General features: G+C 45.2%; 1 protein-coding gene across 5 annotated transcripts in view; it reads left to right on the top strand.

Moving 5' to 3' along the window:
- Positions 1 to 27,631, top strand: part of ANKZF1 (ankyrin repeat and zinc finger peptidyl tRNA hydrolase 1) — a 116,779-nt gene extending 89,148 nt beyond the window's left edge. For 3 of the 5 annotated variants that reach the window (XM_069227188.1, XM_069227191.1, XM_069227189.1), the window contains exons 12-16: positions 735 to 1,212; positions 4,087 to 4,198; positions 12,322 to 12,489; positions 13,620 to 13,690; positions 26,261 to 26,532. In XM_069227188.1, the coding sequence (XP_069083289.1) occupies positions 735 to 1,212; positions 4,087 to 4,198; positions 12,322 to 12,489; positions 13,620 to 13,690; positions 26,261 to 26,384 (953 nt within the window). In that variant the 3' untranslated portion in view covers positions 26,385 to 26,532. Of the gene's footprint in view, positions 1 to 734; positions 1,213 to 4,086; positions 4,199 to 12,321; positions 12,490 to 13,619; positions 13,691 to 26,260 lie in introns of all 5 variants that reach the window. The other 2 variants (XM_069227190.1, XM_069227192.1) reach the window with 2 other exon arrangements.
- Positions 27,632 to 27,991: the final 360 nt, after the last annotated feature.

Raw genomic sequence — 27,991 nt, 5'->3', positions numbered from 1 at the left:
GTTGGTTTGTGACCGCATTCGCGGTCACAAAGCAACTCTGAATTGCGATGCGGTCGCAAATAGGAAGGAAACTCCCCTTCCTATTTGCGAGTCGCATTCCCAAATTGCGAGTCGGTACCGACTCACAATTTGGGAATGAGCATCGCGTTCGGCCGTTTGCATGCCACAAACTGCGATTTTTGCAGTTTGCGGCATGCACACAGCTTACTACATCTGGCCCTTAGTGTTGCATTATACTATAAACCTGAGGAGATGTGATTATTCAATGTAAAATAAATGCAAAGGAAAATAGTCCTGAATGTGCTGTGTGCAGATGTCACACGGAGCGGCCAGCCATTACCTGTTATCTTAGATTAACCTTTGTCTGTCGTGGACATTCAAGGTTTTAAACGATGATAGACAGTCCATAGAGATGTTTGATGTTTATGTGCCTTTTTTTTCCTAACCCTTGAGATTTTCTTTGAATCCTAACATTGAAGTGTTTAACTGAATGCTGTAGCTATGCCTTGTGCAGTGGGATGCCAGTGGTCCAGCGGTCACTCAGGTGGGGTACTTGGTGGATGCTTTGGACACTTATAGGGCCTCCACCTTACTGGAGGAATTGATTGTAGTCTTTGTTCACCAGATTTCAATGTCTACAGCAGCTGAATCCTGAAGAGTGAACCTCCCGTGTTGTTCATGAATGTGTTCTGTGAATGGTTTAACTTCATGTCTCTGCCCTCTGTTTCTCTTAGATGAGGCTTCCTACCAGCTGCGGAATGACCTCTTCACAGCCTGCAAGGCAGGAGATGCCGACTTGCTGCAGCGCCTCCTGAGGGAGGTGTTGGGTTGTACTACAGGCATCAGGACACAAGGTCAGACAGATGTCCCAGCCATCTCAGACCTTTCTGCAAGCATTACAAACCAAGCCACACCACAGAAGATGCCCACGCTTACCAATAACAACACAGGTGTGAACACTACCCAGGTTGAAAGTGAGCCTGAGATCCTGAAATCTAGCAGTGTTGTTGATCAACTTGACTGTTGTGCAGGTGCAGAAGATGAGAGGCCACATACACAGGCTCTGGTCAGCACAGATAACACCCATCTCAGCCATTTGGTGAACGAGCGCATCGACACAGGAGGGTTCACGCTGCTGCATGTGGCGGCAGCAGCTGGACAAAGCAGCATTATGACCATTCTGATGGATGCAGGCTGGGACCCGGCTCTCAGGTAAAGTTGTGGCTTAACGGCCACTGCCCAGGGGAAGCAGAGGGGACTGGATAGTCTGATTCCACACCATGCCTGCGCTGACGCTTAACCTGCAGTTTATGTAGTACTTCTGTGTTCAGTCCATTTTTAGCACAGGAGCCCTATGTGTGTAAGTGTTTTCCCCCAGAGTACACACGTCTTCCAATAATGTCTCTTTTGTGTAAGGGGAGCATTTGCCGGTTAAGTACCATCTTAGACATTGCAAATGTAAGGGTACACTCTGTCTTTAATTCTCACAAGGGCCAGGTACGTCCCCCTCCCCAAGTCTTCAGAAGGCCCGGGGACCGCTTCTTCGTGGCAGAGTTTTAATTTTAGAGGAGGGGGCATGCAACTCCTCTCCCCGAGCGTCTTAGAGACCACAGGGACCCTATCCCCCTGGGCCAAGATTTTCATTTTGGGATGAGGGAGCATGAGACCCTCCCCAAGCCGTACATCAGCCCCAGGGACCCCATCACTTGGGCCCCATACTGCTACAGTGCCCCTGAGACCTCATCCCGGGAGAGTGTGGACAGGGAGTATTAACTTTATTTCCTGCCCATACTCTCTCGTGCAAGGACACAGCTTTGATCAATGGGTGCTGGCCAGAGAGCCAGCAGGGGCAGTGAGCGCCTTTGGCTCCCCCCAGAGCTACCAGTGAACGCTACATTGTGGGTACACCAGGGCACCCACTATAATAAAATAGACAGCTACCAGCACCCACAAAGAGTGCTGGCTGGGGAGTAAGCAGGGGCTCTGGGGACCCGAGTGGGCATCAGGGCACCAAAAAATAAATAGAAAAAATATAGAATGAACAATAAGTGAACGGCAGGAGCCGCTCATTTATTGTTCACTGCTCTGTGCAACGAGCGCTCCCATAATGCCCTGCAAATGCTTTTTAATATTCTTGGATCTTGGTGGTGCCCCTAAAAGAGGCAGCGACCACCACCAAGCATTTTTGTACTGTTGTGGAGGGCTGCTAGGAGCGCAGCAGCTCCCACGCGACAAAAACACACAGTCAGTCTCCTGACCCCAGGAGAACTTACCATGTTTTTTTAAAGCATTAAAAGCTAGAGCTGCACCTTGTGGTTGGTTCTGTGGCTGCTCCTTGTGGCCTGAAAGATGCTAAAAAAAAAATCTGACATTTTTAAAAATATGCTTTATTGAAAATATTCTATGACAGTCACTATTACTAAACATTTTAATGTGTGAATCTATGAAATATGCATTTGAGAACAGTCATTGGTGACTTTTTGACAGCCAATTGGTCTGTTCTGTATATGTTGATGTACTGATCAATTGACAAATCCAATAGGTCTGCCCTACTTAAAATTATATCCTTTATATTGTTATATGGCATAGTCAGCCGTGCACTTTGGTGGCCGGGTGCAGTAGGAGTATGGGGGCCCTCAGGAGGTTGGGCGCTGGGCCTGGCCGCAGACTGTGCAACCTCACACGGACTTCCCCTGTGCCCAACTCCACACTGCGCAATGTAATAGACCTCTTGCTTTACAATAAAAAACATAGAAATTCACTTGAATAACCAAAGTTTAAAGTGAGATTACAGTTAGGAATTGTAATATCTTACTTTCCAATTAAAAAAAGTAAAACGTAGTCATTATAGTTAACCTACGTAACTATATCTTATGCCCTTCAAGTAACAATAGCTTGCACCCCCGCCATGCACTGTTAAATACCTCTGTCTTATATCACAAATTATCTGTGATATTATTCATAACATCATTGTGACATCTGATTTGATATTGATAGCATTGTGCATGGCGGGTGTGAGTTACTGTAATTTGAGATAACTATAACTGTTGAATTTCAGTGGTTTTGTTAGTTTGAAATGGAATGCTTTAACATTTTCACCTATCTATAAACTCCCTTTAACCTTTGATTTTTTTTCTTTGAATATATATATATATATATATATATATACATAGACAACACATGACACAATATACAAAAATTCAAAAACAAATTCAGGGTTACAGATTTGCGAACATTGGAAATTAAGACACACAGTCAACTTAAAGACAATCTAAGATGACTCGAATGAGAGTCAGTGTTTTGGTCGATTTCTAATTCATTTGCAGGACCTTCTTCAGGACAAAACATGGCCTCCTAATAACTCCCGTTCCCTCATAGCTGCAAGGTAGAAATATATCCTATACATAAAGTTTGATTTTGATTTAAAATGTCTAATTTTTCATGAAGAAGGTTAGTATTAATGTTAGAATTTACAGCATCAATTATGTATGGATAACTTTGGACTAATAAATCACAAACATGATGTTGATAGATTCACCAATCATAAGAGGGAATCGATTTTTATCAAATGTTTGTTTATTGATAGGAAGCAGGCAAGGCTTGCCTAAAAACATACATATGGGTTTCGAGGATACTGAATGCAATCATTCACTAGTATCGCTTAAATAATATTAGTATTGATAGCACACACCAGTTTGCTAAAGACATTTAGTTTGATTCCAGTTGGACACCTTGATGCCACCAGGCATCATTAATTTCCTGTATCAGATTGAGTGGCTGCAGGTTCCTGCAGTCCAGCACTCGGACTGAACATAAAGTGTACAAAGAATGGCAGTTATCCCCCACATTATAGAGTCACTTCAAAAATCTCTATACATTTTTACTCCTAAACTATTGCTACACACTAAATAAAGTTATGTTATATTAACATTCTTTTAGAAAGGTGAGAAATGTCCCATCAGCAATGTATCCAAAGAGTTGGACAATATTAGCGTCTGTGTGACTGTGAACTGTGTGCACGCCCAAAGTGTGCCCTGTGTGTGCCACCGGTGCACATCCACCAATCGCTTTCTGTTTCTGTTTCAGGGATAACTCGGGGCAGACACCATTCTCCGTGTCCACGGATAAACTGACCAGAAATGCCTTTCGGAAGTACCGAGCTGAGCATCCAGAGAAGTTCAATTATATCAAGGCCCAGGTGCATTATGGGAAGTAGGTGGAGTGGAGAAGGGGAGTGTAGTATAGAAAACAAAGCGGGAGGGGGTTAGACTGTAAGTCCTTTGAGAAAGAGCAGGGAGCACTCTTCTGTTGGGTTATATCATCTCTCCTTCTTCTTTTATTCTTTCTCTCTTAATCTCCCTCTCATTGTCTTTCTCTCCCTTTGTCTCCCTACTTTTACTTTCAGGTTCTTAGTTTTCCCTCTCTCCTGTGTTTCTCTCACCCTCCGTCCCTCTATACTGTGCTAGAGGATAAATTCATATAGCATAGCAACATATCTGTGTAGATACACGTGTACACATCTGAAGATGTATAAATAACCTATAAAGAAGAAGCTTTGGCAAAGCCAATGTATCTCATACAGACCACTTACAAGAACACGCGCATCTTACATATGCACACACATAGACAATTACAAGGCTGCGTACACAAAGCACGTCCTTATTGACGACCCTCCCCATAGCTGCCAATACTTCTCCCCTCTGATTGGCTCCTTTCTTCTCTCCCCTTCTGTGTTCTCCTCATCCCTCCCACTCCTCTGTCTCCTTTCCCCTTTCCTTTTTCCCCCTCTCCTCCTCGCCTTCCACACTCTTCTTCACTCGTCCCTCTCATTTCCTTGCTCTTCTATTCTTCCCAAATCCATTCCTTCTCCTCTCCTGGCGTCTTCCTCTTCTTTTTTCCCTCTGCTCACTCCTACCCTACCCTTTTTTTGTCTTTCCCTTCTCCTTTCTGCTGCTCCCCTCATAAATGGATCCCACACCCGTAATGTCCCAGAGCTGTTCTTTGGAAGGTATAAACAACAAGACAATGGCCAGGCTGTTTGTTAGTGATTCGTAACTCCAAGATGGCATGGTGTTTACAAGAATGCATCGTTCTATTTTTACACTAAAGACAAGAATTGTGACCTCATCACTTCCATCCAGATGAAACCCCATTGGCTGCTCTTGCCGACAGCAGCAGCTTCAAAACCAGCCACATCATTTCCAAAGCTAGGACACCATCCAACTGGAGACTAAGAAGTGTAAAAAATAAACAAGGCCGCGTGTCTTTTCCATCTATGCACCCAGATCTGTACCAACATCCCCGTATCCATCAGGACTGCCCTAGCGCGGTTCCAGTTTAGGAAAGAGTTAAAGACGTACCTCTTTGAAGCACATTACATCACAATACACTAAACGTCGATAACCAGGCTACCTCCTGTCCCTCGTTTACCGTATGCTTCCCTTTGACACACCATAGCACTTTGCGGCCTTTTTGGCTAAGTTTGTGCTATAAAAATCCTGCATACATGCATATGTGACGATTGAAGTAGAATGTGGTGTACTATTAGTCCTGTAGTAAAAGAAATGGAAGGGAGATGGTTCTAATATTGATAAAACCAGTCGGCAAGTTTTTGTTTCCTACTGTTAGTGATGATTTTAGTTCCTACGACAGGAGTTGCTCTTTTCATGCCTGCGAGTCGTACAGCAGTATGTTTTACCTGGCTGCTATGCTACTGCTCTGTGTGGGATCTTCAACTAAGAAAGACAGTGGCGTGGGTAGACGTTCGTGTGTTTTGTTTATACTTTAGGATGGGGAGCTTCAGGACAAGATGCTGGTAAGTGCAAAGTATGCCTGTGTGCCTGGTTTATGAAGCAGGTGTATAGGCTGATGGGTTAAAAGCAGCGTATTGAAATCAATCTTTGTTCAGTAGGTTGTCACGCTGATAGAACTAAAGGAACTGATTGAATGGTAAGGCGTAGCGAGACATTGAAGCCAAACAGTGTTGCTTCTTTCTGTCCCTACAATGGTGCTCCTATATGTCCATGCTCCACATGGATGCCTGCTGTTGGCATGCTGTTGCAATATCTTTCGGTGGGCAGGGCACCACGATAGAGCCTTAGAGATGTTCGGAGTCAGACATGACTTTGTATGCAGTGACATTTGCAGCCAGGCAGCCCGTCAGTGTTACCTCTGTGTAGAAAAGTGCCCTTTTTGTATGGTCACTCCCACTCTTTTTTCCCCAGTGCTGATGGTTATGACTCTGAAAGTGAAATGGTGCCTACTAACCAGGCCCCAGTGCTTTCTCTCTGAAAGTGATGTTTGTGAATTGATAACCCCAATTGGCAAGGACTTTAACCCCCTTATATGTCCCTTGTAAGTGGTACCCAGGGCATGGGAGTTTAAGGGGTCACCAGGGCCTGAAGCACTGAATGTACCACCTGGGTGACCCAAGTAAACAGATGACAGCAGTTCTGCCATTGCAGATGCATGAGCAGCGCAAACTGCTCAAACTCAACTTTGTCTTTCCCATGAGTGGCAAGGCCAAAGCACTATTTTTAATATATGCCAGTCACTGCTAATGTAGGCCTCCAGCCCCAGGAGCCAGGGTGCATTATATTAAAGGTGTAGACATATAAGTACAAGCGTATGTGTCCCTATAGTAGCCTCTTTCCACTAAGGACTAGTATAAGTGTTCAGGGAGCCATAGGATAACATGGGCTGGCACCTGCGGATCCCGAGGTCGGCAGCTCCATTATGGTCCCATTGAAAAGTGTCATGTTTGGTATCAAACAACTTGTCGCATCAAATATGACTTTTTCCCAAAGTCAGATTTAATGTGACATACCCACGTGGCTGCTTTAGAGGTTGCCGACCTGGTTGCGCCAGCCTCTCCTGTGTTGTGGCTGGCAGCCTGCAGCTGCCTCCACTGAGACAGAAATCTGACCCCCTGCCTGGAGGTGTCAACTTTTCCAGGAGTCAGAAACAAAGGCCTGCTTGGGCAGGAGGTGTCACCTCTCTCCCTGACAGGATGGCTAGTGAGGTGGCATACCAAGGCGGTGAGCTTCAAAGCTTCCACTGCCTCTGACATGTAAGTAGGCTTCCCCACATAGGAGGGAATGCCAGCTCCCCATGCCCCCCAGGCACACTTGCACCCAGGCAGTCGGGAAAATTAGGTAGTCAGAAGGCGTGCGCTCCCAGAAGGCCAGCCACACCCCGAGGGTGAGCTCTGGGGTCTGTACAGCTGGGGAAGGTGTCTGCCATTTTTAAGAGTGGTAGCATAGAGGGTTCAGGGTAGAAACGGTGGGACACGTGCTTGGATGTGGTCTTCTCAGAGGCAGATTATCGCTGGAGGTAGTAGCCCTTCGGCTACTAGCACCTGCACCCCCTAATGCCCCTAAATCTAGGATTTAGGGGGCTCCTCTGGCTCAGGCACCTCAGATCTGCCTGAATTGCATCAAAGGACAAAGAAGAGACCCAAGATGGCGACCTCAGGACCTGCAGACAGCAGAAGCGTGTTAATCTGCACATGTGGCAACCAACCTGAAACTGCACTACCGCAACTCGTTCTGGACCAGAGACCAACTTCAAAAGAAAGAGGAACCTGTCTGCAACCCCAAGGCAACCGCAGAACTCCTTTGGACTAGAGGGCCCCTGCAGCCCGCAAGCAAATCACACTCCCAGAACCAAAGAATCACTGACCAGCTGTGGCCTGCCGAGAGATCACCCAAATGTAAATGGTCCTAGTGCATTGTGGCAAACGTAGTCCTGACTTATAGCAAGTTTCAGGTGGCTACCGTTTTCCCTCGGACTCCAGGAAATCGGAGTATCTGAAGGCTGAGCATGCTGGTGGCCAGTCCGACTACCACTACCTTTACCTGATGCTATGCCTCGAGGGAACTTCTCAGCACCTTTAACCCAACGCCCCAGTGGCCGCGTTGTCAAGGTTTTGCGTCCCTTTCCTCACCAGCACTGTCTAAACCGCAAACTCCGCCCCCGCGACTCCCTGGTTCAGCAACAGCCAAGACTACATTGCACCTGGACCCTACGAGCCAGGTAAAATTCCTCTGACTGTGGGAGCCTGATCCCGGGACCTGCTTTGCCTCTACTCCCATTGGGTTCCACTGAACTCAGCCTGCAAAGTGACCAATTGTTACTATTGCATTTTCCCATTGAACACAAGATTATCATTAGCAAATTTTACATGCACTGATTTATTTTTCCTTTGAAAATCTGTAACTCTGATTGTAGGCATCCAATTGTCTTTGTTAGTATGTCGAAAAATACATAAGAATATGCTTTAGTAATATAAATTAGTATCTGATTTCTTTTGAGTTGTCAATTACGTATCATAGATTTTGGTACTCTGAAATGGTTAGCACGTTCCTCTAGTAAAGCCTGGCTGCTCTGAGCCACACTACCAGGACTGAGCTAGGGATTTATTAGTGCAAATTCAAAGGACCTATTTGGGATAATGTGAAGATAGTACATAGTGAAGCCTAACCAGCCTCACTGCAGAATACCCCACCGTCCTACACTCTGCACGATGCCTGCTGCTGGCAATATCTATCTATAATTGTGGGTTTAGCTCTTGCAGTTGATTGGATGCAGGGCGAGGCCAGTATCCAGGCCCCGTGCCTATCCCCCCCACTGCTCATGACATAAGGCCGTGCTCAGCGGGGTTTGGCTACCTGTGGTGAGGATGGGTGAAGAGACTGGCCTTAGCCCGTGAGCAGCCAGGGGTTAGGTGCCCATGGCGAGGATGGGAGCTGTAGACCAAGCCCTGTGGCCAACCCCCTGCTGCGCACGGCCTTTGCCCATGGGCAGTGGGGAGTTAGCTGAATATGGTTAACAATAAACAGATATTTGCTGAAAAAACAAAGGTTAAAATGTTGTTATAGTTAATTTTTTAAAAGAGATAAAAACTAATGTTTAACAAAAAACAAATAAAAATTATAATGTCGTAAGCCATGGCAGGAGCTTTTTTTCGACAGTAGGGTATGGGGTCACTTCATTTGCCTTTAGCTGCTGATGCAGATCATGGATGACAGTCTCCTGCCAGGCCCGTCATGTCCTCCATCAGGACTGGCTGTGAGGTCTTGAAACTACAGAACATGTAGTGGCAAACCGACATATGTGCTTGATGCTGTCAAGCTGGAATCTGTTTAGACTTCTTATGTCCATGAGATATTTTATTTGAAACTTGAATGGCGTTGTCATAAGCTAAGTAAGACCTAATGGATGTTCATAGAAGATAAAGGGGCCTCGCTATTGCACCACAAGTAGACAAATACTATTTTTTTCTCTGTAAATCCAACATAAAAACACACATCATGAATGCAATTAAAATGTTTAAAACATGCTTTCTGTCACTGAAGTATTTTAGCAATACACCCAAAAAACTGGAGACTAAAAGCCTGAACACGAATTATCAGCACCTAACAATTTGATTTCAAACTTCTGAACTAAAGTTATGAGTTTTCATTTGATTAATATTGTAGTAACATAGTCGGCTTTCTATAGTTGAAAAAATAATTTGGTTGACATTGAATACCTGAATTCTGTCCACAGTTGTCCAAAAGACAGTTGGAGGCAAGCTTATAAGTCAAACATAATTCATATATATTCCAGTGGTGCCAAGATGTCAGGCCTTTATGAAAGATTAACTTGATAAGATTTGAGACAATGTTGCTAGCAGGGATGGGTCGTTATCTTGTTACCCCGATCAAATGGTTAGAATTAAACTAGCCTCATTGTCATTTTTTATGACTTATTACAATAAGTATACTGAAAGTAAGAATTGTGACACTAAAAACTAATGTTCCATATCTACAGAGATCATGCCCTAGTTTTTCACACATTTTGTTAAAGTGCGTAAAATAGGATTAATATGGAATCTCTAAACTTGTTGCTGTCAGTAATGGGTATAAGCTGTCAAAGCTCTGTTAAATGTGAGGATTCCGAGACCTGATATAAAACATCTGCCTGCAAGGTTCCGTGAAACTATCGGCCATCACTGCTTGTAACATTTGCAGGAATCCTTATCATTTTCTTGAATGAAATGGCATTAATAAGGCAAAGGGTGACTATCGGCTGCAGCACAGAAACATATAATGAATCACTGACCCCTGCACCCAGCAACTCCCTAGAATGTATGAAAATATTATGATTTCATTGAAGCGCTCCGTATCTCATCAATAGCGGAGGCGTTCCCCATACATGGGTGATGTACAATGATGTGAAACAGAAAGTACACCCTCTAAAGATTCCATGGTTTTACCCCTTAAGACAGATCTGACCATTAACTACTCCTCACTAAGTCCTAATAGCAGCTAGATTCATTTTGAAGTGACAAATAATGCATGGAAATTTCTCTGTCATTGTTTATTAAACGGAAAAGTCAGCCTATATTCACAAGCCTTGTGCAAAAAAATAGAGCACCCTTACTGCTTCCATATCAGTTAAGAATGCTATTAAAATCTGGTGCTGCTATAGAAGTGAAGATAATTACTTGATTATCAGGAGCCAGTGTATGAAACTTCCCCAGTTGGTTCTGGAGTACTCAAGTTTGTGGTAACATATCTTGTTGAGGTTCAAAGGTATCTTAGAATTGTTGATGCTGTTAGCCGAGGAAGGATTGTAAAGCCATTTCCAAAAAGCGTGAGGTCGTCATTCCACAATGAGAGATCCTCTACAAGTGGAGACAGTTTGTCAGTTGCCAGTCTAGCCACGAGTGGGTGTCTCCCTGATTTCACACCAAAATCAGACCGTATGCTGCTTCTAAAGGTCTTACAAAAACCCCACAACTACACCCTGGTATCTACCTGCCTCTGTCAGTACAGTAAACATTAGTGTTCATGATTTTAGGAAAAATCTAAACAAGTATGGCTTTCGTAAAAGCACTGGGAAAAGACCCTTCTGACCAACACACATTGCTGCAAGGCTTAGGATCGCAAACCAGCACCTGAATGAAACACAACTTCTGCAACAGCTGCCTCTTGACAGATGAGACCAAAGTGGAGGTGTTTGGCTGTAATCCACCACATGTTTGGCAAAAAACAAAAGTCTGAGTTTAGCTATAAGAGTCTTAGATCAACCCTCAGGCATAGTGGCGGAAGGATGATGCATCTGCCCTGCATCGCAGCCGCCGGGCTTGAACACCTCGCATTAAGTGAGTCGACCATAAATTCCTCTCTACAACTGCACATCTAGAAGAAAATTTCAGACCATTTGCCTCAAGTGAAAGTGAATCATGCAATTGGACAATGAGCCAGAACACACCAGTGAGTCTGAACCAGAATGGCTAAGGATGAATCAAATTTTTGGAATGGTTAAGACAAAGTCCAGACTTCCGCCAGGTTGAGATGCTTTGGTTGAACCTAAAGAAAACTGTGGATAAATAAATTTCCTCCAACATCAGTGAGCAGAAGCAGTTTTGTAAGGTGAGGTGGGCCACACATCCTCCCAGATAATGGTACAGATGATAAAGTTGTCCAAGAAATGTCTACTTCAAGGTGTTACTGGTAAAGGGGAAGTTCCATAGTTTACAGAATCAAGGGAGACATTTTTTTCATAGGAGGCTTAGGATGTTGGCAGAGTTTTGCTCAGTAAATAATGACAAAGTGAAAGTGTGTGTCATTTGTCACACAAGGTTAGATATATCTACTTGGAGAAGACCTGATGAAGGTCATATATCTGCTATGTACAAACCAGACTATTAAGAGGGTGTACTTTATTCTTCCCAGTATATATTCATATTACTAAAGAACCAAGAGAGCAAATACAGGTTTTATATTTAAACCATTGACATGGGAAAATAAATGCATTGGGAGCATTGTTTCACATTTGTTCTTTTCTGAAAGCCTCCCTCTAGACATTTCTTCCTGTTCATGTAATGTGAAATTAGAGGGTAAATGGCAAATAGGTGGTGTTCAGAAGTGTCAATTACAAAAGCAGGCCTTAGAATAAATTGAAGCCTTAAGTTTGTCATCCAAAATCAAGTTATATAGTTCAAACATCAGTGGGGCTGGTGAGATGTCTGTTCCCTCGGTTTCTCTTTATTCCCCTGTATTCTCTGACTTTCCTCTTCTCCTCCGGGTATCTCTTTGCTACTGGTATCTCACCATTGCCCTGTCTCTTTCCCAGTTCTCTGTTTGCCCGGCTGTCTTTTGCTAATTTCACTATCCATCTTCTTCTCGCTCCATTGGTTGTCACAGCCTCCTTCTAGTCTCTGCTCCATCTTCATTTATGTTTAACTCTCACTCTCGACATGCCCGCTTTTTGTCTTCAGCGTCATGCCCTCTTTTGATAGTAAAAATGTCTTTCCTCTGCCACCTTTTCAAGATCCCAGAACCCCTGACTGCAGAGCTTGAAGCGAAAAAGGAGGAGAAGAAGCGGGCTCAAAAACTGCTTAAGAAGCAGCGGGAGAAAGCAGAAAAGGAGGATAAGAAACGAAAAGAAGAAGAAGAGGCAGAAAAGAAGAGGTTTGCAGCTTTGAGTGACCGTGAAAAGGTAGGGCTGTAGTTTGTTAATTGATGTACATTCCAAAATAAATTGTAGGTAAGAGCTCACAGCAGATAAACTATGAGCCAAAACCAGACCATCCTAGTAAAATATGTAAGTATGACTGTTGTAAAGGGGTTCAACATCTTTACTTTTGCATCATATAAAGGGCAGAATTAACAGTTACGCTGTAGAACCACTCACGTCTGGCAACTAATACCTGACGACGGAGAAGGACACAACAGAGGCGGGATGGGCCTAAACATTGAGGGCTCGTGTATCTGTAGGGTAGCCAGTGTGAAAGAGCTTCCGGACACTGCCATCCAATCACAGAGCTCCAACACTCGGTGGCGTTGATAGGGGACCCCCCCATGCTGCAGTGGGAATTCTTCAGAACCAAAGGGGGATGGATCGAGAGGGGGGGATTTGTCAGCTAGCTGGAATGCAACTAATTAAAACATACCATGTCAAGATTTGAACGTCCTTCGAGGTGTCATGGTCCTGGTAGACGCTTGAGTCTTGCCAAATTAGATCTACAAATCTTCATGGCTGAGCACCAGGTTATGTAGACTGACAATTCCCGGGGGCAGCCCTGGCAATATAAGATACCAATTATGTCACATTTGTGTGTCCTGGCTGTAATCAGCAGTTGTATTTTCCATTTGTGTCATATCTTCACAACTCTTCTTGAAAGTGACAAGCTTAGCTAACTTTATTGTTATGCCAGAGGGGGTTGCACAGTAGCCAGTAAGTGTGAAGCAAGAGAGCAAGACCATGAGACTTATATTCATGTTAAAACGGTTTTTGAGTCTCCGTCTACCTCAGTTATGTTTAAGGCTTTACCTTCCTGCTGTCCTACTCTGAGCTCCTGGAGATCTAGGGCTTTCTCCCTCCTTCGGCCCTTCTTGGAGTCTCATGTATTCAGGAATATTTACTTTATGTTCTTCCTCGAGTCTGTGACTTCTCTTTTCAGGGGCTTATAGGGTCGCCCCCTCTCAAGTTTCACTTTGGTCATAGGGGTTTGTGGGACAAGCAACGCAGTGGCCTTTTCTCACATCCTTGCTTCCCCCCCGGCGTACTCTGCTGATAACATAAGAGGACATAGCCCTGAACCTTGCTGACGGTTTCTTTTGTCTTAGAGGGCCCTTGCCGCTGAGAGAAGACTTGCAGCCCAGCTGTCCAGTACTGGAGCAACCATAACAAACACCAGGTACACAAAATGCATTACTTCTTTCACCTTGGTTTTATAGATACTTTGCTTGGTATTGTGCTCAGCCCAGTGAATGAATGAATAAGTAAATTTAGTTGCTTGGCACACACACTATGAACTCAGTCGCTACCAGTTTTCAGTCCTTTCTGAGAATTGAGCCATAGGGAATAGTTATTGATGAAACACTGCACAAATTGTTCAGATGTTAAACCTGTGATTCATGAACTGGCCTCCTGGTTCCCAAGATTACCACTAGTTCACATATAATCTGACATTCTCTGCATAGAAGCCCTTCCACTCTGAAATGGCACTCATCTAACAGCATCTTTCACAGGCATTTGTTTCAGAGTTTGAGTGTGTTTATTTCACTTATTCCCAAGACCATTTGTATAGAATAACAGAATTTTGGGCCAGATGTACTAAACCTTTTTAGCATCCCTAACACTCTAATTTAGAGTTTGTGACTGCAAAAAAGTACAAAAGCCATTGTAAGAGGTGGTAACATTTTATGGAATCCTAAAATGGCATCGCAATTTGAAAAAGATGTGTTGTGGGAGTCCTTTCCAAATTGAGATTCAGTGTCAGATGTATCAATGGCTTGTGACGGGAATTCCAGTTGTAAACCTTTGAAAAGTGACTGACTCCCAAGTTCAGGTGGTAACTTATGTGCAAAATGGAAGGCGTCCACCTTGGACCCCACCCCCTTTGTAAATGTGGGCGCAAGTTTCAGGAGTAGGTAGTAGGCAAAATGATAACTGCCAAACCTCACTGAAAAATTCAAACTTTAAAAAAAAACATTTTTTAAAAGCAATCACATGGATGATGGTCTGCTGAGCTCTGCATCCCTGTGGCTAATCAGACTAAGCTGCAATTTACGGCCCGCCGAAGGAATACTCCTTAGTTAGGTCAGACTACAAACATATGAATTTTGCGAACCAATTTACTAGTACACAGATTGGTTTGCAAAATTAGATACTTTTGTTAAAAGACTGAAATTGTGATCACTTTTTGTGACCAGCTCCTTGTTACTTCAGACCGTTCATTTCTAGTCAAATTGTTTTTATCAAATGTCTCAATTTTTCCTTGTGCACTTTCGGAAGGATTAGTGAGGCTATATATTAAAGCCGTTTCCAAGAAATAGACACCCTGGGGCTGGAAGCCGTGTCAGAGCCCTTTAAGAAGTAGGCTTATGTGGGGCTTTGATTACCCAACGGTGATCGTCATCCAGCTCAGTCTTCTCTTACTCTTCCGTCACTATCTAGCGCTACAGAATCACCACAGAACAGCAGCTTGTATCCCCAGCTCAGCAAACTCATTTTTAATGTTCCTTCTCCTCTGATTCGAGAGAGGAGTGTAAGGGTGTTGGATCACAAGAATCCTAGAATATGAAGCAGAAACTAACTAATCAATATAACCAAAACCACTCTGAAGTGAGAATAACCAGTAAGTATTCCTTATCCGTAAGGACTCGGCAAGTAGACATAGGCGCATTGTCGAAATACTAAACATCAGCGACCCATTGGCCGTACTCCTGGGCAGGCAATGCAGACAGAGCAACCAAGATTAGGCCAAACGGATGTATCCCCCAGGACCGCTAATCCAGGAGACAACCACACCGCAAGGAAGCCCTTAGAGGAAAACAAAGGCAGGTGAAACCCAAGAGAATGACTTAAAATTAACAAAGATGCTCCCTGCTCCAGCCTCTGGTATATAAAGGCATCAACCCAGAAAAGCAGGAGGAAAGCACGCAACCAGAAAAAGGTCCCCATTAGTAAACAACAAACTCAGTGAGTGTAGCCATCCGCGTTCACCATCGGGAAGCTACTGATGGTCAGACACGCAAGTGCAAGGTGCTGTTCACTCGCATAAGGAACGTATCTTCACAGAAACACGCTTTTGTGTCCGTTTTTACCAAGACTGATCTAGCTCACTGTTTGTGTTCTCTTCCTAGTCTCAAGTTGGTAGATATTTGCCGTAGATCACTTTTATTTTTCGGCACTGTTTGATCCACCTTGGTTACCAAGATTTGTTCTATGCATGTATACCCATCAGCATTACCCAATTATAAGCATTTGCAGATAAACCCCTATGTTTGATACAATAACACACTTAGGATTCAGGCTGGTAGAAAGTAGTGCTACATTAGTACAAAATGAGAAGCGTAAGACTTGGGTGAAATACTGTGTGGTTGAAATAGACCTCGACTGGAATCCGCAGTTCAGCGAAACTGAGTCATGCACACACTTCTCACAGAAATAGTGCAATGCAGAGAGCCAATTTACTGGCATCACACAGCCATACATCAAACCTTTTGAAGCCACTATACCTTCAGCCATTTCCACCAGCGTGATGCTCTGTGAGACCACCACATCAGAGATCACCACAATAGGTAGCCCAGAAAGAAGATGACAGCAAACTGATTTCTGTTTCACTGGCACAAAAACAGCAACGCTACAGCTTGCTTGCTTAGGTTAGTCTCATCAGCAAAGCAGTTCCATAAACAAGCTGGACGATGTTGAGGCAATTCTAAGTCACAACTATCCTGGCAGCGCCAACCTTCGTAGCTGTTCTAGACATGCCAACAGATATGCATCCTTTTGGCTTGTACAACACACCAGACTGTGGATAAGAGACCCTCAATGGTGCCTGAGAAACCAGTGGCTCCAACATCCAAGAAGCCTCTTGGCTTATGTCTGTATCTTTGAGCCAGTCTTTTTAGATCTGCAATAGCGGATATGTCTCACCAACCGTTCCCTTCAGTGCTGTGGAGTCGCAGGCTACACTTGTCATGGCTGTCGACTTGGGATGGCATGCCCACAGGCCTGTATGACTGCTTGGTACCTGTGGTACATATAGGAGTGGTGCCTGTACAGAACTTGCAATGAAGGTCTCTCCACCCTTTAATCTCAGGGAGCTCCATTTAGATTATATGGAACAACACCTCCACCACCATCCTTCATATCAACAGACAGGACCATGTGGTGGTCATGGATCCTACTCTGAAAAGGGATTCACTTGTGGCAGTAGGATCAGCAATGGTGAATTTTCCCAGTAGCAGCACACCTTGGAGGTCTCTTGGGAGGCCCAGAGTTAGAGCTACAACCTGAAGAGATGGACATGAACTTCTCCAGACTGCAGTGTCCAAACATGGATCTATCTACCAAGGTCCACAACCCAAAGCGTTTTCAGTTTTGCACGATACACTTCCCTGTGAATTGATCTCTGGAGGAAGCCTACAGGTTCAGTTGGTCATGTTCCCAGCTGTACGCATTAGCTTCAGCTTCTTATTAGCATGGAGATAAAGCAGTGCTTCGGAGAGTTCTAGCTAGAGTCCTTTTGTCTTCCATCTGAAGTTGCGGAAATTAGCTTGACTGCTAAGAAACCCGCTACAGAATCTCTGCAGGTCACTGGAATGAGCGAGTTAAAAGGCCTGAATCCTTTTCAGGAACGCCTTTCAAACGTTTTATTATTTGCACTGTCTCTTGTCTAACACGTCCTGCAGTGGCTACTGAAAAAGGTTATTTGGCTGCCCTTTCTATCTTCAGGTGTCTACCCGACCAGCCTTCTTTATTAAGGTCACCTCTAGCAGCATGTTTTCTAAGAGGTTTACTTCATTTGCTTCCTCCCACTTGATTTATTGTTCGTCAGAGGAATTTGAATCTTATGTTCACTTTTTTAATGACATCCCCATTTTTGGTGATGAGCAGTACTCCGATTTGACTTCTTGATCTGAAGACCACCTTCTTGGTGGCAATGAGTTCAGCCCCTAGGGTCAGAGAAATTCTGCCTTTCTCAATTAATTCACTGTTGACAGTGTTCTACCTGGAAAAGCTGGTGCTCTGTACCTGCCCATGCATTCTACCTGAGGTGGTATTTGCAATTTTATATTGGACAGTTTGTTAACCTTACATTTTTCTTCCTGCCTTCTTATCCCTCCAAAGAGAAGGGGTGACTGTATACACTGGACACCAGGCGTGTGATATCCCGTTGATTCGGCTGCACCCTGTAGGACCGAGTGATAATCACCTCTGCCGGCGTTGTCAGGAGCACTAAGTGTAAAGTGGTGACCGAATTTACCATCTTACATTTGTTTACTCTCTGTACAAAAAACCTGATCCACCTTAGCCAAGAAAGACCTTCTGAAGGGCATTCATGCCAAGATAATAGCTGATTCCAAGGCTCTCCCCAGAGGCATTCCAGCAGCTGAAACCTGCCAGATGTCATGCTCCACTCCACTCCCGGACCGCAGAGACTTGTTTTGGGACTGATTTATAAGGTGAAGAATCTGCTGAGAGACGTAGCCATCAGAAGAAGAATTTTACTTACCTTTTGTAACGGTATTTCTGACAGGTACATGATCTTCTTGCAGATTTCTCAATGCCGCTCCTACACCCCAGCTCACCCCAGAAGAGGTCTCAGTACAACCCCAAGGTCTGCAAACAACTCATGTGCTGTATCTGTCAGTATTGTTGATGTGGTCTTTGGTTCTTGTCACATGCCTCAATGGGGTGTGGAATAACCATCAAGGGATGGCAGTGCACCGGCCAGCGATGTACATCCGCAGATGTTGTCACTTCCTGGATGTGTGACGCTGCAGCGGATCCTCGTGACATCACCTGGCAGTGCTGGAGAGTTGCTGCTGTCGGAAAAGTCTACCACCCGCTGAGAAGGATATCTGCTCGATATATTGTTACTGAAGATAAGTAAAGTGACTTTTTCTTCAGGCCTCTTTTGGTGCTTTGAGTTGCTGTGGTCACTTCTTTATCCTTGTCTCCTTGATTCATTCCTGACGCACAACACATTCTAGTTCATGGAGCTAACTTCATAAATGGGGGAAAATAGTTAATGGAATAATCCACAAATGGAGATTGATGGGCAGCTTGTAGGAAATTCTTGTTAGTGTCACCATAATAGCTGCAATTGAGAGAGAAAAATGAAGGCAACGTAGTGATTCTTTCCTGAAGATCTTATCCACGAGCCTTGCCACTGAAAGACCTCACCATTCGGGCGAGAGTGGTGGGTTGGATTGCGGTCTCCTTACCAGGCGAGCAGAGACCCAATGCAAAAAGATTAGAAAGGCCCTTCAAAGTTTTAAAATTGTATGCTTTTAACATGCGGAAGCATTTCTCTTTACAGTTACAATGTATCCATGTTTGAATGACATTTTTCAGAAGTTTTAGGTTCGATGGCATCTGTCGCTGTAGATACACATGGTATGCATGAGCTCGCCATCTGAGCTCGCCATCTGGTGTTGGGTCGGAGTGTTACAAGTTGTTTTTCTTCGAAGAAGTGTTTTCGAGTCACGGGACCGAGTGACTCCACCTTCTGTGCTCATTGCGCATGGGCGTCGACTCCATCTTCGATTGTTTTCTTTCCGCCATCGGGTTCGGACGTGTTCATGTCGCTCCGAGTTTCGGAACGGAAAGATAGCTGAAGACGGAAGATTTTCGACGGTATCGTTGCGATCCGGTTAGAGATAGACACATACGACGACGCGTTGAACATCGAAGCGCTTCGGTGCCCTTCGGGGTAGATTTCGGCACCCCGTCGGGGCCTAGTCGGCCCGACCGCGTGGAGGACAACGCCGATGGATCGGACCCCGTTTCGATTCTGCCCCGAATGCCACAACAAATATCCTTATACGGACCTGCACTCGGTCTGTAATCTGTGCCTGTCACCCGAGCACAGTGAAGAATCCTGCGAGGCCTGTCGGGCGTTCCGGTCCCGAAAAACTCTGCGCGACCGTCGAGCGAGAAGACTGCAGATGGCGTCCACGCCGAAAGAGCGTCGACAGTTCGAGACAGAAGAAGAACAGGAGGAATCCTTTTCCATCCAGGATTCAGACTCCGACGAGCTACACTCTACAAGAACTGTGAGTAAGACGTCGAGATCAAACCTTAAAAAAGGAAAGAAGGCCCAGGGGACGCCACTGCCAACCGGCCATGGCTCCACCCAAATTCTCGGTGACCAACAATCGGCACCGAAAAAGGCCCATTCAGTGTCGAGATCGTCCGACTTCGGTCGAGACACCGGCACGCAGCCTCCTCGGGACCGAGAGAGTGCTAAACAGAAGCATCGACACCGAGAGTTCGGTGTCGACACCGATCGACGCCGAGACAGTGGCGCCGAAGACCATAGAGGCCAAGAATTTTCGGCACAGAAAAAGAGGAAGGTTACCTCGGAGCCGAAAAAACAATCGACAGGGCTTTCGGAGCCGAAAAAAGCGACATCAGACCCTGTTTCTGGCTCCTATACCGAAGAGCATTCTATGTCTTCTCAACTGAAGAAACATAGATTTGAACAAGAACTGCAATCCACTGACGTGGATCACACGCAAAAGCGTATCTTTATTCAGCAGGGGACTGGGAAGATCAGTACCCTTCCACCTGTCAAACGAAAGAGAACGCTTCAGTTTACTCCTCAGCAAGACACAACACAAAAGGTAACACCTCCTCCCTCGCCTCCACCTGTAACTCCGGCTTCGCCAACTTACACCCCGTCACATTCGCCAGCTCACACCGCCATGAGCCACGACGACCAAGATCAGGATGCGTGGGACTTGTACGACGCACCAGTGTCTGATAACAGCCCAGACACATACCCAACTAGGCCATCACCACCGGAAGACAGCACAGCCTACTCACAAGTGGTGGCTAGAGCAGCTCTATTCCATAATGTGGAACTACACTCGGAACAAGTAGAGGATGATTTTTTATTTAACACCCTCTCCTCAACCCACAGCTCCTACCAAAGCCTGCCGATGCTCCCAGGCATGCTACGCCATGCAAAAGACATTTTCAAGGAGCCAGTTAAAAGTAGGGCAGTGACGCCTAGGGTGGACAAAAAGTATAAGGCGCCTCCTACGGACCCTGTCTTCATCACCTCTCAGCTGCCACCAGACTCTGTGGTGGTAGGGGCTGCCAGAAAACGGGCAAACTCACACACTTCTGGGGATGCACCTCCCCCAGATAAAGAAAGTAGGAAGTTCGATGCAGCCGGGAAGAGGGTTGCTGTCCAAGCAGCAAACCAGTGGCGCATCGCAAATTCACAAGCGCTGCTAGCGCGATACGACAGAGCCCACTGGGATGAGATGCAGCATCTCATTGAACAGCAGGCAGTGCTTAACATGCCAGTAAACGAGAAACTTCTGTTCGGTCCGGAGGTCGACACAGCTATAGAAAAGCTCAAAAAGGACACTGACACTGCCAAGGCCATGGGCGCACTCTACTCCCCGCAGAGCAGAGGATCTTATAACACCTTCCGCAAAACACCTTTTAGAGGAGGGTTTCGGGGTCAGGCCACACAAGCTAGCACCTCACAGTCCGCACCGCCCACCTACCAGGGACAGTACAGGGGAGGTTTTCGGGGCCAGTATAGAGGGGGGCAATTTCCTAGGAATAGAGGAAGATTTCAAAGCCCCAAAAACACTACCAACAAGCAGTGACTCACACGTCACTCACCCCTCCCACACAACACCAGTGGGGGGGAGGATACATCAATATTACGAAGCATGGGACAAAATAACTACAGATACATGGGTCCTAGCAATTATCCAACATGGTTATTGCATAGAATTCATGCAATTCCCTCCAGACATACCACCAAAATCACAAAATTTATCAAAATACCATTCACAACTTCTAGAGATAGAAGTTCAAGCACTACTGCAAAAAAATGCAATAGAATTAGTACCAAGCACACAAATAAACACAGGAGTTTATTCACTGTACTTCTTGATACCAAAAAAGGACGAAACACTGAGACCAATTCTAGACCTCAGGGTAGTAAACACATTCATCAAATCAGACCACTTTCACATGGTCACACTACAAGAAGTGTTACCATTGCTCAGAAAACACGACTACATGACAACCCTAGACCTCAAGGACGCATATTTCCATATACCAATCCATCAATCACACAGGAAATATCTAAGGTTTGTATTCAAAGGAATACATTACCAATTCAAAGTATTGCCTTTTGGTTTAACAACCGCTCCAAGAGTATTCACAAAGTGCCTAGCAGTAGTCGCTGCACACATCAGAAGGCAGCAAATACATGTGTTCCCGTATCTAGACGACTGGCTAATCAAAACCAGTTCGCTCACACAATGCTCAAACCACACAAATCAAGTCATACAAACCCTCTACAATTTAGGGTTCACCGTCAACTTTGCAAAATCAAACATTCTGCCAAGCAAAGTACAGCAATATCTAGGAGCCATAATAGACACAACAAAAGGAGTAGCAACGCCAACTCCACAAAGGATCCACAATTTCAACAGGGTCATTCAACACATGTCTCCAAACCAAACAATACAAGCAAGAACAATACTACAGCTCCTAGGCATGATGTCCTCATGCATAGCCATTGTCCCAAACGCAAGACTGCACATGAGGCCCTTACAACAGTGCCTAGCCTCACAGTGGTCTCAAGCACAGGGTCACCTTCTAGATCTGGTGTTGCTAGACCGCCAAACTTACCTATCGCTTCTATGGTGGAACAGTATAAATTTAAACATAGGGCGGCCTTTCCAAGACCCAGTGCCACAGTACGTAATAACAACAGATGCTTCCATGACAGGGTGGGGAGCACATCTCAATCAACACAACATAAGAGGACAATGGAACATACATCAAACAAAACTGCATATAAATCATCTAGAATTATTAGCAGTTTTTCAAGCACTAAAAGCTTTCCAACCAATCATAACCCACAAATACATCCTTGTCAAAACAGACAACATGACAACGATGTATTATCTAAACAAACAAGGAGGAACACATTCAACGCAGTTAAGCTTGTTAGCTCAAAAAATATGGAAGTGGGCTATCCACCATCAAATTGGTCTAATAGCACAGTTTATTCCGGGGATCCAGAATCAGCTGGCAGACAATCTCTCTCGAGATCACCAGCAAGTTCACGAATGGGAAATCCACCCACAAATTCTGAACACCTACTTCACACTCTGGGGAACACCACAAATAGACTTATTTGCAACAAAAGAGAACGCAAAATGCCAAAACTTCGCGTCCAGATACCCACACAAGCAATCCCAAGGCAATGCCCTATGGATGAACTGGTCAGGAATATTTGCTTACGCTTTTCCTCCTCTCCCTCTCCTTCCTTACCTAGTAAACAAATTGAGTCAAAACAAACTCAAACTCATTTTAATAGCACCAACGTGGGCAAGACAACCCTGGTACACAACACTGCTAGATCTGTCTGTAGTACCACACATCAAACTGCCCAACAAACCAGATCTGTTAACGCAACACAACCAACAGATCAGACACCCGTACCCAGCATCGCTGAATCTAGCAATCTGGCTCCTGAAATCCTAGAATTCGGACACTTACAACTTAGCCAAGAGTGTATGGAAGTCATAAAGCAGGCCAGAAGGCCATCCACTAGACACTGCTACGCAAGTAAGTGGAAAAGATTTGTTTGGTACTGCCATCATAATCAGATACAACCACTAGAGGCAACTCCAAAACATATAGTAAATTACTTGCTCCATTTACAAAAAGCAAAGCTAGCCTTCTCTTCTATTAAAATACACCTTGCAGCAATATCTGCATACCTGCAAACTACATATTCGACTTCCTTGTATAGGATACCAGTTATCAAAGCATTCATAGAAGGGCTTAAAAGAATTATACCACCAAGAACACCACCTGTTCCTTCATGGAACCTAAACGTGGTTCTAACAAGACTCATGGGCCCACCCTTCGAACCCATGCACTCTTGCGGAATACAATTCCTCACCTGGAAAGTTGCCTTTCTCATCGCCATTACATCTCTAAGAAGAGTAAGTGAAATTCAAGCGTTCACAACACAAGAGCCTTTTATACAAATACATAAAAATAAGGTCGTCCTACGACCTAATCCAAAATTTTTACCAAAAGTTATTTCTCCATTCCATCTAAATCAAACGGTAGAATTACCAGTATTCTTCCCACAGCCAGATTCTGTGGCTGAAAGAGCACTACATACATTAGATGTCAAAAGAGCATTAATGTACTACATTGACAGAACGAAGAACATCAGAAAAACTAAACAGCTATTTATTGCATTCCAAAAACCTCATGCAGGTAACCCAATATCAAAACAAGGTATAGCCAGATGGATAGTTAAATGCATCCAAATCTGCTACCTTAAAGCAAAAAGACAACTGCCCATTACTCCCAGGGCACATTCAACAAGGAAAAAAGGTGCTTCAATGGCCTTTTTAGGAAACATCCCAATACAAGAAATATGTAAGGCAGCCACTTGGTCTACGCCTCACACATTCACCAAACACTACTGTATAGATGTGCTATCCGCACAACAAGCTACAGTAGGTCAAGCTGTATTAAGAACTCTATTTCAGACAACTTCTACTCCTACAGGCTAAACCACCGCTTATGGGGAACTAACTGCTTACTAGTCTATGCATACCATGTGTATCTACAGCGACAGATGCCATCGAACTGAAAATGTCACTTACCCAGTGTACATCTGTTCGTGGCATCAGTCGCTGAGATTCACATGGACCCACCCACCTCCCCGGAAGCCTGTAGCAGTTCAGAAGTTACCTTCAATTTTGTACATTTGTATATATATTACTTAATCCTTTAATAGGTACATACTTACATTTTTCATTGCGCGGGCACTATTACTATAGTACAACTCCTACCTCACCCTCTGCGGGGAAAACAATCGAAGATGGAGTCGACGCCCATGCGCAATGAGCACAGAAGGTGGAGTCACTCGGTCCCGTGACTCGAAAACACTTCTTCGAAGAAAAACAACTTGTAACACTCCGACCCAACACCAGATGGCGAGCTCAGATGGCGAGCTCATGCATACCATGTGAATCTCAGCGACTGATGCCACGAACAGATGTACACTGGGTAAGTGACATTTTCATTTTTACACATGAACTTGGAAACATTCCTCCCGCTCCCCCTTCCCCCACCGCTCTGATGACGATGCCTTTAGCGAACCAAGAGGCAAGCCAGTTGTCACATGTTCCCTAGAAGTTGTGATCTAGTAAAACATACCAGAGATGTTTTTTTGCAGCTCTCTTCCTTACCTGGTGTACTTTACGGTGCTCTCAAATATGATAACAAGGAAGAGGAGGTACAGTGAATTAAGGTAATTGCCTCAGATCACTCAATTTCGTCAAATCGGGAAACCAGGAATTTAATCTCCGGTTTTGTGGCATCATGCTGAACAGTTCCTTCACTCCATTACCGAGAGTGGGGCTTGGTGATCGAGATGATAGGGTAGGTGGAGAAGCCACATGAATGCTTGGCTCGTTTTTGGTTTGAGCTTCCAAGAGGACCTCGAGCTGAGCCTGGCATATGGCTTGAGCATTCACTGAGAGTCCATCTCTGTATAAGTGATCTGCTGCCTGGCACATTCCAGCACACCGGTGCCCAGCAGAGGTAGCACTAGAAAGTGCCAGGCAAAGGCTTCTACCCGCCCTCCATTGTATAACTTTAGTAGAGTTCCTAGGGCGCTGGCCACCACCCGCTGCCAATCTGTCTACAAAGAAAGCAGAAAAGCCCAAGAAAGAGTGGGGGCATCATGCTGCTGCTATATTTTTATGCAGAATTTGATAGCCTATCGTACGCTGGTTTCTTGAATTTCTGAATTGTCAGAGCCCCCAATTTGTTCTCTTACCTAATATGTCTTTGATGATGGGGGCATGGCCAACAAGATGGCTGAACTGTAGCTTCTACATGGAGCTGCACAGATTGCTCTGCTCATATACATCCCCGCGCTTAATGCTGCTTCTCTTGGGGCTGTAGGGACAAGAATAAGAATTGCCACCTTCTCCCCTCTGCCTCAAAGCCCCTACTCAGCCACGATTCAGATAATTTGGAAACAAATGGTTGAAATGTCTGACTATTGATACCTTTTTGTCATCACCAGTGGCAGTATCGGGTCAGATACTGTGACCGGTAGCCACGTTCTCCTTGCCCATCACAACGCAGACTGGATTGAAACATTGGCCACGCAAGTCAGTCACGGCTAGTGCCACTCTTCCTTTGTGGGGTGGGGGGGACCCTTCCTCTTGGCAAACCCCCTACAATTGTTGCTCTCCAAACACCTAGCTACAACAAAGACACAGAGACCTCAGTGTATAAAATGCGGCTGTGTGATGACTTGCCAGAACTTGCCTTTGTAATGGCGTTCATTTTCACTACCTAATCCTGGCTCTAGTAGGTCTCAAGGAGACCTGTCTTTAAAAAGCTAAATCCTGGTTTATTTCTCTTTATTTATTCTTTGCCCCAAGGTCTGTTGACAACAGACATGGTTTTGCTTCTGCATTGATCAAATGGAACCTGTGGGTTATCACCTGTGTAAGACGGGTAATGTGTACCGCAGTCAACTTAAAACAGGAACAGCTGACAAATGATAGGACCCTCGGTAACGGTTTTGTGGGTTGTCCCTTTTTGAACTAGAGGTGGCATCTTTGAAAACTACTGAACTGTAAATTAATTTTTTCCAGCACAAACTAGTTATGTTCTGAAATGTCACATTTGCAGGCTGAAAATAATGATCCTCTCTCTCCCTCAGGCGCTGCTGGCAGTGCGGTGAAACACTAATGGGGAAAGTGCCCTTCGAGTACATGGAGTTCTCGTTCTGCTCCACACGATGCCTGCAGGAGCACAGGAAAGCCAGCCGTGCTGCCAAATCCTAACTGATGTCCCCTTGCTACGGAGATCCTTCCTTCAGCACGGTGCTGCCAAGAGACCGATGCACCGTCAGCATGACAAAGCGACCCCTTTCTTGCTGTCCCACCTGAGTGGGCCAGTGATTGACCATGGCCCGTGGTATGTTACACCAATCGCCCAAGACTGTAGTGCACGGTCACAGTCTGGGCCATGCACTGCAGTGCATCATCACACAGCAGCCCAAGTAGGATGTGTGCCACCACACTGTGGGCCGCGTACTGTAGTGCGCCATAATACTGTGGTGCAAGGACTGGGGTGTATGATCACACTGCGACCAAAGACTGTGGTTTACCATCACATTGTGGGCCGCGTACTGTAGTGCGCCCTAATACTGTGGTCCAAGGACTGGGGTGTATGATCACACTGCGACCAAAGACTGGTTTACCATCACACTGTGGGCCGCGTACTGTAGTGCGCCCTAATACTGTGGTCCAAGGACTGGGGTGTATGATCACACTGCGACCAAAGACTGGTTTACCATCACACTGTGGGCCGCGTACTGTAGTGCGCCCTAATACTGTGGTCCAAGGACTGGGGTGTATGATCACACTGCGACCAAAGACTGGTTTACCATCACATTGTGGGCCGCGTACTGTAGTGCACCCTAATACTGTGGTCCAAGGACTGGGGTGTATGATCACACTGCGACCAAAGACTGGTTTACCATCACATTGTGGGCCGCGTACTGTAGTGCGCCCTAATACTGTGGTCCAAGGACTGGGGTGTATGATCACACTGCGACCAAAGACTGGTTTACCATCACATTGTGGGCCGCGTACTGTAGTGCGCCCTAATACTGTGGTCCAAGGACTGGGGTGTATGATCACACTGCGACCAAAGACTGGTTTACCATCACACTGTGGGCCTGCAAAGTGGGGGGAAATTGCTGCTTTTTACAAGGGCATGAACCAAGGGAAGCTCTGTTACACCTACAGTGTAGAAGGTGGTTCGACCTGAGCATTCAAGACGGTCATATTGCAGCTCCAGCCTGAATGACGGTAAAGGGCTCTTTTTTTATTTATTTACACTTTGCAATCTGAAAACATGGCCAGGGTTGATAATCGGCAGCTGTTATGACGTTATCTCTGGGGACAAAAATCAGTGTGAAAGAATATTGATCTTCTAGAATGGGGCTTCATCCTGGGGAATGTGTGCGTCAGTACTAACGCTAGGGTTGGACCCTGGCAGCAATAAAATGATCTTCGAACCGCAACGAACATTGCTTTATCTTTGAGCGGATCTGACTGATTTTCAATGACAGAAGCAGATGTGTGTAGTGGCTGCTTTGTTGGGGAGCATTAAGGTATCACAGATCTCAATGTTAGTCTATGGGCACTTGGTTCTAGTTGAGACTCCTGTTCACTGAAGGTACAGATGTAAAAGGAGTTCATGGACCGTCCACATCACTGGCCAAACAACAAAAGGTGGGAAAGGAGGAAGGTCTCCAAACTTTGGGATGCATCTGGGCCCCCAAAATACAAAGTAAAATCTGATCAAGAAACAACTGTATGAAGCTGTCGCTGATTACCCTCTCGATGTCTGGCACTTCAAGACGGCCTGTGCGTTCCATATC

The sequence above is a fragment of the Pleurodeles waltl genome, chromosome 3_2, assembly GCF_031143425.1.
Source record: "Pleurodeles waltl isolate 20211129_DDA chromosome 3_2, aPleWal1.hap1.20221129, whole genome shotgun sequence".
Taxonomy (NCBI): Eukaryota; Metazoa; Chordata; class Amphibia; order Caudata; family Salamandridae; genus Pleurodeles; species Pleurodeles waltl.
This window is presented reverse-complemented; position numbering and strand designations above follow the sequence as displayed.